General features: G+C 41.8%; 1 protein-coding gene across 4 annotated transcripts in view; it reads right to left on the bottom strand.

Moving 5' to 3' along the window:
• Nucleotides 1-440: 440 nt before the first annotated feature.
• The window catches only part of ccdc141 (coiled-coil domain containing 141), a 32,098-nt gene continuing 16,522 nt past the window's right edge, over nucleotides 441-16,016 (bottom strand). For all 4 annotated transcript variants that reach the window (XM_030428194.1, XM_030428195.1, XM_030428196.1 and 1 more), the window contains 10 exons: nucleotides 10,854-10,994; nucleotides 10,132-10,320; nucleotides 9,815-9,998; nucleotides 9,022-9,134; nucleotides 8,663-8,845; nucleotides 8,302-8,471; nucleotides 7,612-7,855; nucleotides 6,784-7,118; nucleotides 4,068-6,071; nucleotides 441-2,321 (listed from right to left, as the gene is read on the bottom strand). In XM_030428194.1, the coding sequence (XP_030284054.1) occupies nucleotides 2,057-2,321; nucleotides 4,068-6,071; nucleotides 6,784-7,118; nucleotides 7,612-7,855; nucleotides 8,302-8,471; nucleotides 8,663-8,845; nucleotides 9,022-9,134; nucleotides 9,815-9,998; nucleotides 10,132-10,320; nucleotides 10,854-10,994 (3,828 nt within the window). In that variant the 3' untranslated portion in view covers nucleotides 441-2,056. The remainder of the gene's footprint in view (nucleotides 2,322-4,067; nucleotides 6,072-6,783; nucleotides 7,119-7,611; nucleotides 7,856-8,301; nucleotides 8,472-8,662; nucleotides 8,846-9,021; nucleotides 9,135-9,814; nucleotides 9,999-10,131; nucleotides 10,321-10,853; nucleotides 10,995-16,016) is intronic.

Genomic DNA, 16,016 nt, shown 5'->3' with positions numbered 1-16,016 from the left:
CATATTAATTTTTCTATTTTTGGAGCGAAAAAAATAGATCTCCAAATGTTTTTCCCATAAAAGCCTTTGACTCTGATATATCAACAAAATGAAAGAAGAATTTAGAACCTGGCTTCATCCAACGTTCACATTTATGTTCTGGACATTTATTCAACTTAATGAATTTTACTCATTTGCGTATTAAAACATCAACACATTTTCAACACATTTCACAAAACTTGTAATACAAAAAATATTTGCCTTAATGTGTGTAATGAACCAGCAAAGTTTCATGGAGATACAAATTAGTCAAAAAATGTGCCGTATTCTCACCAGTACCGTCTTCCCTGTTTTCTCAAACTAGTTGAGCTACATTAGAATGTTACCCTGAAATAGAGAATTAAACATATGAATCTGCTCCCAAACTGCTGAGTTAAACCGACACTGAGACGATTTGTGGGCTAAAAATATGTTTATTTGTGTTTTACATGTGATGATGAATTATACACACATCCAATATGACTTTAAGTGATATTCTACTGAAGAAGAGATAAATACAGGTTTATATATTTGACACATGCTGACACATGTTATTATCAGGACTTATCATCAGAACTCTGCAGACTCTAACTTCAGTTTTTACTCGAGTTCAACTCTGACAAAATCATTTACCTTCTTCTTGTGCCAGACAGCGAGGATTTTCAGAATAAAGCATTGATCCATTTAAGAGGAAACTAAGGCTAATATGGAAGCCCATATCTGCCAAGAAACAATTTAATGAAGTATTTACTTGGTTGGAAATCAAAATTACGAGACATTAAATTCATTTTTTTTAAATTTCAAGTCAAAATAAACTTTAAAATCATTTTGATTTCCCAGCCTTATAAATTACATGATCTAAAATGATCTCAAGATTTACTTAGACAGGATCTTTAACTCTTACTATGATTGTTATGGTGATTTTATTTCCATCCAGGTAGAAATGGGCCTCCATTTGTGGACAGGTAGGAAATGTTTAAGCTTCATCTTCATCAGCTTTACCTTTGAATGCTACTCACATTATTTCAGCTGCTTTAACTACAGACTGGTGCAAAATACATTTAGATTTAACTGAATTTAACAGTCATCAGAAGATCATAAAGTATAACAGGAAACACAGGATGAATACTTCAAAGTCTTTCTAAACTCCCGTCCAGTTTTTTTGTCAATTCATCTTAATTAATGAAACAGAATTATTTAAAATCATTACATGCATAAATTCTCCTCTTATTTCATTTATAATTTCAATATATATGTTTCAAACACTTGTGAATATAACAATCCTACAAAACCTGTTTCCTCTGAACTGAACTGAACCGTGTGTGTGTGTGTGTGTGTGTGTGTGTATTATAGGCCTTTTCCACTACAGGTAATTAATGACCCATACCTATAATTGAAACCACTGGTACTGGTTCTGCTTCTGTTTCCACTGTTCTCCACCCAGTTTGAGATGAAATGAGGTTTGCGTGTCAGTGAGGATGGAGAAACAACAGGCTTCAGTTATTTTAAGTTTTCAAGCGTCGTAACTTTACAGAATGCCAACATTGTGATACTTTATTTTCTCTCAAAGGTCTGATCTCACCTCAGTTTCTTCAGTGTCACCTCTCTGTTTTCTGACTGAGGATCAAGAGAGGAGGACCGGCAGCCGACCTGGACTCAGCTGGATCTGGAGAGCTGGTCATCTGTTGGAACCTGGTTTGGAGCCACTTTCACTCTCTGATTGATTCTGTCAGACTGTGACTCTTTATTTATTTACTGATAATGATGTTTAAATGTATGAGAGGTATGTGTGAAAGAAAATCAACACTGGCCACTCTGTCCACTGTTTTCTGTCCCACAAGTGCTTTCGCCCACCAGACAGTGCACACAGATCACACAATTGTCTCGGTGTTGCCTCTTAAACACACTCCCAACATGTTCTGGTTGTAACACGCAGCGAAACACAAGACAAAACCAGGAACCAAAGTCTCACAGGTTCTCTGGTAACACAAAGCTCCAGGTTACAGGTTGTCATGTTCCTGTAGTGGAAAAGGTGTAATCAGAGTACTATCAGGTAGAGCAGCCACAGCAGAACACACAGTGTACCAAACCAAGTCTGCCAGTCCTCACTGATGATGTCAAACACTTCGGCCACCAGCCATTTATCACTGCTGGAAACAACTGCATCGTGATGGTTCTCGGCCCGGGCCTGGTACAACTCACCGTCCCAGTCCGACACCTCTGGAACAAACAGGGAGTGTTTCCTGTTCACGCTGGCCAGCTCTCGGCTCGGGCCGGTGGCTGACACCTCTCCATCTTTAAACCTAAAGCGACCATGATGACAGCGGGTCAGACAGCACACAACCTCACTCTGAGCCAGGCACATACAGAATGGGCCCCTGATTACACCTCTGATACAATAAATATCTGTTATGTTACAGGATCCCTGACTGCGTCACCAGACAGCCAAACAAAAGAGTTCTGGGTTTTATGAATGATGTGGCAGTTAAATGATGTGACGTGTGAAATTCATGCAGCAGTTTTTATTTCGTTGTTTTATGTTAGCATCACTGTCTTTCTTTTGTTAATGTGCGCTTTAAAAACAAAAGATAAAAATATAACAGGAATCACAGAACACACTGTTAACTAGCAAACTTATGTTAATTAGTTATTAATTATTAAACAAAATACATTTAAACCTGAATACCAGCCACATCTTGATGTGCCTGGATATGTCAATGATAAGCAGCACTAGAAGTCCTCATACTTAATATTTTGAATCCTGCTCCTGACATAAGCTGGATCAATCAATGAGCTTGTTTGTACAGTATGTTGTTGAAATTGGGGGGTTACATGTTGAAAACAATCAATCAAACCAATAAAGTACCACTGGGATATAAATCATACTCAGCAAACAAGCTAACATTAGTTAGTACTTGCTAGCTAATTACTGCAACTTCTTCTCAAAAGTGTTGCTACATAGCTAGTTAGCAAATATAATAATAACAATCTGTTTCTTTCCAGTTAAACTTATTCTGGCTAGAAATATGGGCTTTTGGTGACACTGAGTCAAACTGAGTAGCACTGATTTGCATTTCCATCACCAGTTTAATCACACAGAGTTGAGCCAATGGGATGGACCTGCCCCGCCCTTCAAGCGGGCCACAATGAGGTCTTCCAACGGTGGCCAACCTGTGACAACCCACCAGTGTCTATATCTGTTTTTCTGTTTCAACATGTTCACTTTCAGCTTTTTCAGGAGTTGTGTGAAAGTTACTGCTGGTGAAAACCATAAAAGCTTTTCAATAACTAAATAATGGAGGAGTTTTATTGTGAAGAATTTATAGGAAATTAAGCAACTACTAAATTTATGGAGCTTTTTCAGCAGCATTTTTCAATAGTGCGGTGGGGAATAAGTTTACAGTCACTCAGCTGACCATGACAGGAGCCGAGCACATGATCAGTTAAAGACACACCTTCAAGCAGGTAGCCCTGTTGTCATGGAAATGAAAATCCCTGCCACGCTGATGTGCTGAGTTAAATGGAGTATAGCCAAGCTGGCAGAAGTAATGAAAGAGGCAATATGTTTACCTGACACTTTACAGTAGACTTACATGATGGTTGTGTGTTGAGTTTTGCCAAGTTCATTAAACTTCTGTGTTACTGTGTGGATGAATGTTGATGAAGGTTCTTAGTCATCCAGGTCATGGTAATTCTAAGAGATGTATCGTAGGCAACTGGACTTGTTTCAGTTCGCTTAAGATGTTGCTCCTCTCATCCAAGAGGCTTCTTCAGTTCTAACTGACTGATGGGAGTTTCAGGCTTTAAACCCCGAGTGGGAGAGTCCTTTAAGAGACCCCAGTTAGGCGGAACTGAAGAAGCCTCTTGGATGAGAGGTGAAACATCTTCAACAAACTGTAACAAGTCCAGATGACTGGAGACAAATTGGATAGTGGGACACAGCTATAGATCTAGCTGCAGGGCTCATAGTATTGCAGGTGTAAAGGGTGTCTCAAAGTGAGTTGTGTTGAGCTTGTGTGTTATTGTGTAGCTGGTTATAAGCTACCCACCAGGTGAGCGTGGGCTCTGGGTGTCCCGCAACCTCCACCTCTAGCGTCACTGGAGAGCCCTCCATGACGGTGGCTCTAGACAGGGGCCTGGTGATGCAGGGAGGGCCCGGTTTAGAGACTTTTCCCTGAGGAAGAGACTCTGCCTGGGCCTTGGAAGGAGTAGGAGGTGCAGGAAGGGAGGGCCCTTGGATCTGAGGAGTAAGCCTGATCTCCTCTCGGATGGCCATGGGCTGACAAATGTTTGGGTCTTGGTCTGGAGTTAGTAGATGAGGTGGAGAGGAGAGGGGAGTGACATGCGGATTAGCCTGCTGAGCCAAAGCTTGGGTCTGAAACTCTGTCTGAGGAGGAGCAGTGGGCTTGGCAGGGCTGCTGGGGATCATGCTAGGGTCATGCACACACTGCTGGGTACTGTCGGAGGTCAAGGACTCATGGAGGGAGTAGACTGTCTGGTGGCTCTGCTTGCTGCTGAATCTATTACTGCTGGTAATTGGACTGTTTGATATACTAATGCTGGGTCTGTAAGAATGGGGTGCATGGGCCTCAGATTGACCTTCACTACCCTGGGATAATGGGCTTCCTTGCTGTGGCATGAGATTTCTGCCAGCCTGTGGCCTATTGCAATGGTTGTTTGGAGGGGAAGACTGACAGTTCATGGTTTGTTGCGTAATAACAGTAGCTGTGGTTTGGCCGCTGCTTTGGGGCATCGAGACTGATGGAATTTCTCTGCTGGATGAGGACGTTATATCCTCATCAAAGCCACTCCTGGAATCTGGGTAAGCCTTTGGAAGATTGCTGTCTTGAGGGATGTTTTGCAGGCATGTTGCAAAAGATTTAAGGGACCCAGTGTCGTGAATCCTGTCTTTGAGGAGAACAAAGTCTGTGAGGTTGGGGCTCTGAACAAACCCTTGGGCCTGGGATGAGACTGGATCCATCTGTGGCAGGCTCTCAGTCTGGGATAAGGAGCTTTCTTGGGTTGACCTAAGATTGCTTCTAGCCTTTGGCAAGGTGTGATGACTTTTTGGAGGGGAGGACTGACAATAAAGAGCTTGTACGGTGACAGTAGAGGCTTTGGTTGGGCTGCTGCTTTGGGGAACGGAGATCGAGGCAGTTTCTTGGCTGGTTTTTGAAGGGGGTATTTCCTGATTAAGGCCACTCCTGGGTTTAGGGTAAGCCTTGGGAAAATTGGCACAGGATGGAACAGAGTCTGTGGCCTGGGGGAATGCAATGATCTGTGGCAGGGTCTCACTTTGGGGTAAAGAGCTTTCTTGGGGTGTACTGAGGCTGCAACTAGCCTCTGTCTTGATGTGATGACAGTCTGAATGGGCGGACTGGAAGTAAATGGTATGCTGATCTATTGTACTGGTTTTAGTGTTGGTGAGACTGTTCTTTTGAGGTTTGGAGACTTGGAGTGTTCCCTCCCTGCTTTGGGAGGATTTTAGGTCCTGTTGGAGGCCACTCTCAGAATCAGACAATGGCTGGGATAAAGTGGTGCTGCATTTAAGGGATCTTGTGTCTTGTTTATGAGTCTTGTCCCTGTGGAGATCTGGTTCTGGATCACTGAAGAGCTGAGGACAATTGCTGCACTGGGGAAGGGTGTGGCTTTGATTGCGCTCTGCAGACTGGGGACTTGGATCGGCCTGTGGTAAGGTCTCACCTGTGGATACAACATTTAGGTTGATCTGAGCCTGGATACCTGTCCCCCTCTGTGGCTGATTATACTGACTGTTGTGCTCCTTTAACAAGGGGTCAGTTTGTGAGAGGCTCTTCTTTTCAGGGACATTACTGTCCTTGGAACACGTTTCTGGAGTGCTGTTCTGGGGAACTAGGTGAGATCCGGAGGAAAGGCTCAATTCAGGGCTGTCCAAGGAGGGCTCAGCACTCTTGGGGGTGTCGGCTCTCCTGGTCTCATCAGTCCTTAGGATGGTGCACAGAGTGCTGGTGAGCAGGCCTGGAGCAGGAACTGTCATTGGACTCTGGGAAAACGAGCTGGACTCTGATCTGAATCTGAAACACACACATTAAGAACAAAGCATTATATTTGGATGGCCTTCAGGGAATAGTAAGCTATAGTCCATACCAAGGACCTGCTGCCAGAGTTTAAATGAAGCCACTGACTTTTTCCCTTATTTCTTTACTGTCCACGTGTCATTACTGCCAGAATTGGCTTTGTCTCGACCTCTTAGTTTCAATTAAGGCAAGTCTTGACCATGAATATGCCCTCCTACACAAAGTCAGGACTATAAAGACGTGGTTTTCTCACTGACTTTGTAAAGAATAGATGGAGCATCCAGGTCTGAAATGAGGCCAGTGCAATAAACCTCCACTGGACTTCACCATTTTCAAAAATAAGTTTGATTTTTGTAAGCTTATGAGAAGATGAAATGACTTCTAACTGGATTTATTATCCCAGTAAACAGTTTCCTAATGTCTTCATGGTCTTAATCACTAGTTTGAAGGTTTTCTCCAATGTAGCATGATGTTCAATTTGTAAATTGTGGTTACATTTAGTGTTAAATAGACGAAAAAGCAGGGTATGCCTTAGGGCGTGGAACCCTTGTGATTGACAAGTCACTACCACGGCATGTCCTTTGGTTCTCAGTCCAAAAAGTGGTGGTTTTTTTCTTGGGTTTCCCAATTTGATGTGGACCTCATCACCAAAGATCATAATAACCTACAAATGAATGTTGTTTTGTTCTGATGAGACTGTAATACAGACCTGCTACTGCTGTGCAGGCTGGCTGGAGGAGTCGGACAATTCTCCGTTAGGCTGGACCCTCTCTGTTGTCGGACTACACCAGGACCAGTTCCACTGTGCTCTGACTGGGCACGGCACTGGTGGCTATACTGGCTGATGTGGACACTGTGGGAACTGAAACAGAAGCCGTCCTCAATATCTGATGGAACCATGTTGGACTCTGGTGTCTCTGCCAGCGGTGGCAGGGAAATGTCGTCAGGTGATGCACAGTCGTATTCATCATTGGAGAAATAATCCTCAGTCATTACTTCCTGTGGCTGTAGCTCCACATCTGACAGGCCTCCTGTGGATGCATCCTAAGTAAAAAATAATTTACTTTTAGACTTATTGATCACTGCTGTGTCTATGTACGGCTTACAGAAACAGGGACAAGGATTTTTGTACATATTGCTCAATTTCTTCTTCTTAAGATTTACCATTAGATTAAATAAGCACAATTTTACAACCCTGGAATTTTAAATGTAACCCATGCAGGCTCCTTAATATTGGATAATAACAACCAGGTTGAGATTACAAAGGATCTGTCGAAGATTAGACTTAATTGTGTTGCAGAAAAATCTGAGCCATACAGCTCTTAACCTGATGTGTTTTTTGATGTGTTGAATATGATGGCACATTTTTAAAGTCAGATTCAACAGGATTATATAGCAGTGTATCTTCAGCATAGACATGAAAATTATAGCAGTGTTTTGGAAATATGAGGCCGCAAAGCAGCACATAAATGGAAAATAAAAGAGGCTCTAAAATTGACCCTTGGGGGACACCACGTAGGAGGATGTGGTACTCAACCTGAAGCAGTGTTGTTTCACAGGCAGCGAAGACCCCTTCCTGTCTCGTCTCCTTCCTCTGAAACTCCCTCTGAATGTCAGAGAACAATGGGCCAATCACTGTGGGAGGGGGTGTGGCTTGAGGATCAGTCGAGACAGACTGTAATTGGCTGTGTATGGTGCGGACCTGTCGATTGGCTTCAACTGGTGAGCAGGAGATGCTGAAGGTGTGAGTTGAGGTGAACCTCTCACTGTACATCTGCTGTCTGTGGCATAGAGATGAACAACATGCTGAGTGTTATACCTCACTACTATTATTTGCTTTAATCCAAAGTCCAGTAAGTCCTTTTATGCTCTTTCTTCTATCTCACTGCTCATTTTGTAGTCCGTACAAAGTGATTAATTTCTCAAAGTTTTTGGTAACCATGTATTTTCTAGGAAATCCATTGTTCATGACATTAAACCATCAGCAGGTCAAATATTTCACTTGTCTGTGAAATATCTCAGTGTCAATAAGATGATTGGTACAGATGTTCCTCTTCCCCAGAGGATTCATTTTGGTGACTTTTTTTGAGCGCTATCATCAGGTCAGCATTTGTGACTTCCTTTAAATTTCTGGCGTTTGCAGAAGTTTAGATTATGGGCTAAAATCAATGGGTTCATCCTCTGGGGAGCAGGAACATCAGTGCCCATGTTCATTGTAACAGTGTACCTGCTCTCTGAGATGACGGTCCGTCTGTCCATCTGTCTGTCTGACTCCAGACTGCGACTCTTCTGTAATGGAGGCTTCCTATTGGCTGCAGTCTGCCTCTTCACAGGAACTTCCTTCCCATCATGTTCGGTGGTCAGTTCGGGGGTGTGGCCTGTCTCCTTCAGCTCATACTGCAGGTAGATGAGATACATGAGATGAGATAACATCTCTGATATCTAATATTTTTAATGCAGCTTCACAATATCACTAGTTGGATGAGAATATGACATATACCTATTGATATGATTATGATTTAGTTAATTTCTTCTAATTATTATGTTTTTTTTAAACCAAGAAGTGCTCATGAGATTATTTGTTTTACCATGTCAGCTGCCTCCTGCGTACTGCGGTTATCCGTCAGCTCCTTCTTTCTCATCTTTCTGCTTTCCTTCTTCTCTTTGTCTTCATCTTTCTCTTCTGTCACATCCTCACCCCTTCGCTCCGTCTCTCCCTCTTTCTTTTTCTCTTTCTCTCCTTCATTCTGTTGCTTTTTGAGACTCTCCCGCTGAAAACATCACAGTTTTCTTGTTAGAAAAATGAATTTATGTTTACATTCACTGTCACCAACTAAAATGCATTGTGTGTATCCTTGATGAACTTCAAACATGTGTTGGAGTCCTGCTTGTTGTGTTAAAGTTGTACCAGTATGTGTTTTATTTATGTGTGTTTGTGTTGCGATACCTTCAGTTTGGCCTCCAGCTCCATCAGTCCATCACTCAGCTCTCTGATGGACGCCACCATCTCCGAGTGTTTACTGACCGTCTTCTCAATGTACCGCTGCCCCTCCTCCGCCCCTAAAACACACACAGACACACACATGGTAACATACCACGGGGGACTTGGTTTTGTCATGATTTGATATGATTTGGTAACAAACAATCTGTCAGAGGGATTTATGTATATACTGATCGGGATGATAACATGTATCTAAACAGGCCGGCTGGAGGATGGGACTGATTACCAATGAGATCACTGAAACCTTTCAGTGAGACACAAATCAAAATGTTGTACGACTCGTTAACTTCTGTAAAGCAATACTAATCGTGGTTAAATATTTGAAAGAAAAGTCAAAACAAATCTGCATGAATGATTTCCACCCTGTAGCCCTCACAGTCGATAGCAATATTCTAGATATTTGTTGTTGTTTGTTCTTCTGTCGTACAGCTGTGAGCTGGGAAGAACAGCATTTAGCCTTTTTTGTATGCACGTACACAAGGAAACAATAAATGAAATCTTGAATCAAAAGGTAATGGATAAAAAATCGACCAAACTATGGCAAAGTGATTTTGTATGAAATAACTGTATCAATATCAGGTTTTCTATAATCAGCAGCATTGATTTATACCCAGTGGAAGTGAACATTATGGAACATGACTGAGAGGATACATCAGACAAAAAAGGTTGGGAACCAGTCGGCTAAATCACACAGCTTTCTGCGGTAGCTGTCTTTTGAAATCAATCTGTTTTTACTGACCGTGCAGTCTGACAGCGAGCTCAGCGATCTGGCTGATCCTCTCCTCCTGCTGAGGAACCGTCGGCCAGACGAACTTCTCAAACTGTCGGTAGAGAACAGAAACGGCTTCTGTGCTGCGACACTCTGAAGAAAACTTCCCGACTCGAGCGATCGTCGCACTCGCCTCCTCGCACCAGAACTGATACTGTTCATACAAAACAACATGTAAAAGGAAAATAAATGATACATACATACCTTTTTTTTAAATAGCACAAACAAAAAAACCACACAAAATAATAATAAAAATAAAAGAAAGTGATGTAATCAGTTTTCGTCACCTCCTCCATAGCTTGCTGCAGTCTGCGGGTCATATCCAGCGTTTTTTGGTGCTCGCTGACACTTCGCTCAAAATCTCCCATCTGTCTCTGCAGCTCGTTGATGGCGTCCTCTACCTCTCGGGCCACACCCCCATCTTTGACCTCTGACCCCAGTCGCCCTGTCACACCCTGCAGACGTTTCCTGAGTGCCTGGATCAGACAGAACATGACTGACCTCCTTCTGTCTTCTCAAATACTTAATTTGAGACACGATAGTCATATAAGAGTTGCAGGAGTCAGGTAGGTTTTCATCCACCTGGTTTTATGTAACCTTATACTTTTATTGGTGCACAAAGAAACATGAGCTGAAACTTGCGAACACTGTTTCTTCTTCTACTTTGGAAAAATCATTTACATAAAACCAGGTGGATGAAAACCTACCTGACTCCTGCAACTCTTATATGACTATCGTGTCTCAAATTGAGTCCTGTTGCAGTGATTCACATTTTATCATGGTAACATTTCAGGAAATTGCTTGGAAGTGAGATAAATGAATAAATGAAAAATATCTTGCTCCTGATTCGTAGAGTTCTTTGAATCTCATAGTCGAGGTGTGGGAAGTGCAGCTTGTCTGTGGATAGCACTCTAAACACAAGGCTACCTGGGGTTATTTTGACCAGTGAGTTGTTTCTGAAGAGATAATCAGTTGCACATCAGAGGCTCAGATCAGGACCTGGACTTACCTGCAGCTTCTCCTCGTACAGCTCCACCTGCTGCAGCTGGTTCCTGACGGCCTTCATGTTTCTGGTCCTGTCGTTTCTCTTCAGGTAGTTAAACTTCAGGTTACTAAAGCGCTTCTTCAGCTCCTTGAAGGAGTCACGAAGCTGAAATATGAATCATCAGAAAATCAGTCACCAGTCCAACAGCTGATTTAACATAGAGATGGTCCATGTTTACACATTACGAATCATGAGGGACTTCCACTGGTTGACACGTTGGTGCAACTAGCAAATAATTCAATGATAATGAGTCATTTTTTAATAAACTAAGATTGAGTCATCATTGAAATGTCAAAATATTAACAAAGGTGATTCTCAGTTTCCTTTAGAGAGAAATTCCATCATAAGATGTCTTAACTTGGTCTCAATGTAAATCCCAATGATTTCATATTTTTATGAAGTTATATGAAGTTTTAAAACAGAAACTAACAAGATCTCCTGCTTTTTGCCATGCGAATGTCATGGCTTTATATACGGTGAAGTTGGGCAGCTGTTCAGACACTTTGGTCCGGACTGAAATTTCTCAACAACTATTAGATGGATTTCATTTTCAAAATTCATAGTCCCAGGAGGATGAATTGTAATACTTTTAGTAATCCTCTGAATTCTCCTCTATTGCCACCAACAGGTCGTTAAGTTTTTCCTTAACCTTTGAAATACTTCCACATCTACTAGATGAATTAATACAGGTGTTCATGGTCCTCAGAGGATGATTAACATGATCTTTGGTCACTTTTCCTCGAGTGCTGCGGTTCTCATTTGTGGTTTCGAGTGAAATATCTCAACTGTTGGATGGATGCTCATGAAACTAGACACTTATGTTCCCCTCAGGGTGAACTGTTGACATCACTATCCAAATAAAAAGCAAAAAAATCAACCTGCTGGTGGCGCTAGAGGAAAAGTCATAAAATAATCCAATCAACTAGGATTTAATCTCTGGGGATCATGAATGTCGACAGAAATTTTAGCATAGCAATCCATGAGACAGTTGGTGAGATATTTCAGACATTGCCAACCAGGGCTACTAGCAGGGCTAGAAATAGTTATTCACATTATTTCGTAATGTCTACATCATTTATATAACCTCAGTCAAAGGTTGTCTTGCTGCGTGTAGTTCAACTTGGCGTCGCTGCGACAGCCTGCAGATGGAGCTTTGATAACTTTATTTTTAGAGCAGGAGGGTTTAAATCCAGAGGGACATGTCTGTCTCTAACAGGAGGTACAGCGGTATCAGATGGCTCATCTGTTAGCTGAGGACAGCTGAGAGAGAGAGTTAAGTAGAGAGAATCAACGCTGTCAATTAAATGAACGGCTGAGGGAGTAAAATCAGAGGTTGAGGAGGATGAACTGTTTTCTAACACTGAAGAAGCGAGAGAGGGGGGGGGGAGGTTGCTTATCCAAGAGCCACCCGGGGAAACCCAAGATCTGAGAGTGAGTGCTAAAAATAACACAGGTTAACTACATGAGAGATTACTCATAACTACCAGGAAGCAGCAAGAGGTAACACAATGAGTTCATCATTAGGTGCATTAAAATAATGCCGAGTACAGTGAGAGTACCTCAGAGAGATGACAAGTACTACAAAATAACACCGGAATATCAAGTAAATTGGACCACCCCCAACGACCCAGAGCCTGTAAGAGAATCCCATACTTTACTTTAACATCAAACCCATCACAGCCTAAGAACTAAACAGTAGCCCACTTAGTTGGCCTCAGAGTTCAAGTATTATCAAGCACCCCAGAATGTTTTTGGTTCAAATCAAGGAACCATCAGGAGAAACCCAAGTTTCCAGTACCACAAAAATAGTCACGTAGAACCAGGAAATATACTCATTTGCTACATTTAAGAGCCATAAAGAGAGATTACTATGGAGTGAAAATAAAGTGAAATGGCATATCCTTTCATTTAAGACCTCAGAAGATCTGAAGTACAACAAAAGATTGCTAAAAGTAATGTAAAATATGCCAGAGTACTGAGACATTTCACAGAAGACCGTCAAGCATATTGAACTGCCCCTGAAGAATAAGAGACCCTGTAAGACTGCAAGAGTTTACCATACTTTACCAAAAACGACCACAAAATGCGTATCTGATTCTTTTTTCTTTTTTTAGAAAACGTACATTGACGTAATAAGGTACCCCAGAAGACCACAAGGTGCAACACATGACCCCAGATTACCATAGCGTACAGAAGAGCCACCCTACAGAACCATAAAGAATCTCCAGAAGGTTGTTGGTAAAACCTTCTGATGATACCCCGGCTGAGCCAACGTTTGCAGCCCTAAAATAACAAAACCTACATCAGAATATACCAAGAGGTACCCCAAATGAAGTATGAACTACCCCTGAGGGTCATTCCCCACAGAGACTACCATTGAGTCCATTCAGAGCTATCTTTCATCTTCATGAATTATTCCATGATATTGTTCTGAATGGTCCAATAAGGACTACATCACACAGCCCAGGTGAGCAAGTGTTTGCCATACAAAAATAACAAGAGCTATCATGAAAATGACCCACAACTTTGAGGATGTAGTAGGAGATAAGACAAAGAGATAACCCCAGAGGTGGCCTACCCAAAGAGACCGCTCAGCACCAAAGGGTGTGGCATCATATCCAAGAGATAATGAGAATGTACCATGAAGTACCCAAACATGCCATGAACTGCCAGGAAGTTTACCATGAAGTAAAATATAATGAGTCTCCTGTAGTACCTCAAATAACTATAAGATGAAGAACCACAGAATATACTCTTCAACCACACTGAACACTTTGCACAGAAACTTAATTCAAATATCCTTCAGGGTTCAGCTGGCGGACTCTGGGATCGAGTACTGAGTCTTTAGGGATCCTTAATGAGAACCATAAATACTCTGAATGCCTGTTGAGAGAATAAACAAACCACAAGTGAACAAGAATAGAACCACTCCTCAGCAACAGCTCATCATCATCCAGCAACAAACTCATATTATTCCCTATACTCCCTTCAGGTGACTCAGCAGTGTGGACACAAACAAGTCCAGAGAGTCTGAGTCATTCTGCATCTCAAGTCTTCTTTTTACCCTCGAGCTCACTCCTCGTCCCTCTGATTGAGTTTTCATCGTTGGCTTAGTGGTGGTGTCCAATTACAGAACTACAGAACAGTGACAGTTAATCCTTCCAAAAGGAAATTATTCACCACTGATCTCGTCGCCGAGGGCTTTCCTTAATCCCATAATACCTTGAGGTAAGTTTAATATAAGGATGCTGTCGTGCTGCCGGTGCACACTGATATCACACCAGGTCTTAAAGACCATCAGGGCGCAAGGAGATAAAATGAGATGAAAATGGCGACCTGACTCCAATCTATAACTCCTGACCTGAAAACTGAGTGTTTTCCTGAATGGTTCTTAGCAGGATTCTCACTGGCAATCTGTGTGCAACATCAACAAAATCTATAAAAACAAACTTTCACATCAAAACTGGGTAATCTTACATTTTAATCTAAACATCACCTAGTGAAGTGGAGCTTATGGAGGTCCAGTCAAATGGAAAATGGAAATGGAAAAGTTTGACAGACACTTGACAGACCTTCACAGTCACTAGTTGATTTATTTTAAATATTTTTTTAATTGCATCGTTTACATTTACATTAGTGTCGTCCAGCAGTTGTCTTTGCTCCGTTTTGTTGATGCATTGCCTCTGTTGTTGCATCAAGTGTCTCAAATACTACCTTTGGAAAGTTTAAGAGGACATTAAGAGGACCATAATGAAACAATAAGAACATTAAGATGTTAAACAAAGTTTAAAGTCCTTCTTTCATGTCTATTTCTGATCGCACATCAATATATTTCTTGGTTTGGTATCATCAACTGTGGACCAGTTGAGTGTCATGAAATGTTGGCAGAAATGTGTAGCTTGTCACTTCTGATACTCCTGGAAGAGTTCAAGTTTGGCCCTGTGGAGGAACACAAGATACAACACAATGGTGACCTACTAATCTAAACTAGTGGTCAAACAACTCCACTAAATACTTCCCCTGCCAGTTCTGTTGAGCTTTAAAGATCGGCAAACTTCAAGATAACCCTGTCTACAATCTGAAACCTTTAAAATCAAAACAATCTTTTATATCTAGAATGAAAATAATAGGATAATGTTCTATTAATAATAACTATTTAATAATGTTTGTTTGTGTGCAGTCTCTGATGTCCACCCCAGCTGCTCCTGCAGGTTTCAGTGTGCTGGTGACACACTGCACCAGGTGCATGATGGGAAATACCCGTTGGCTGACTCGGCCTGTATTTCTGATCTGTCCAGCTGACTCCAGCTCTCCCTCTCACCCTCTCTTTCCCTCCCTCCCTCCTTCTCTCTCTGTCATTCCTCTAGCAGCTGCTGCTCTGCCGTCCAATGACACTGCAGATTGAGCCTCAGACCAGTGAAACCAGTTAAATGTCAAACTAGTGAAAATTTTACATTTTATAATCTCACTCAATCACAATTTCAAAATGGGACCAACTTGTTCTGTTTTATCATTTTACAGATTTGTGGCAGTAGAGTTAGTGAACACTCACAGGGCTGGTTGGTTAAGCTAACCGCTACATTGCTAGCCAGCCGGGCACAATATCTCTGGAAGTCACCCTCCACTGTTCTGGATACTTGATTACATTTTGTGACATTCAGAATAAAATTCAGTTCTCTGCGCTAACAATCTTCACTAACAGGACAATGGGACACAGCAAGTAAGCTATGATAGCTTCCCAGGTAGCAAAAATGGTTTGGCCCAAAATAGCCCAAATCTGGCAGAAGAAATAGACCGGCCCAACTACGGCTGCCAGACTCTTTTCAAACATGTTGGCATCACGCCCCAGAATCAGTCTGAATACACTGGACCAGGTCTGGCTGCCAAAGTTGAACGTGACGTGAACATTTCGCATGATTTTATTTCACCCCGATGAAAATTCCAGTGAAGATTTCAATGCAATTAATTTAATTTTCTGCCAAATGTCTCCATTCTACATTCTGGTGTGAGCCTGCTCACCAACAACAGTGCCGACAGGACAAAGAGATCTACAAAATACACAATTTTAACTCAATTTACATCTTCTGAAAAATTTACATCGGAGATTTTTTATTTTTTATTTTGTGC

This window comes from Sparus aurata, chromosome 9, assembly GCF_900880675.1.
Source record: "Sparus aurata chromosome 9, fSpaAur1.1, whole genome shotgun sequence".
Classification (NCBI taxonomy): domain Eukaryota; kingdom Metazoa; phylum Chordata; class Actinopteri; order Spariformes; family Sparidae; genus Sparus; species Sparus aurata.
The sequence above is the reverse complement of the archived record's forward strand: the minus strand, read 5'-3'. Positions and strand labels throughout refer to the sequence as shown.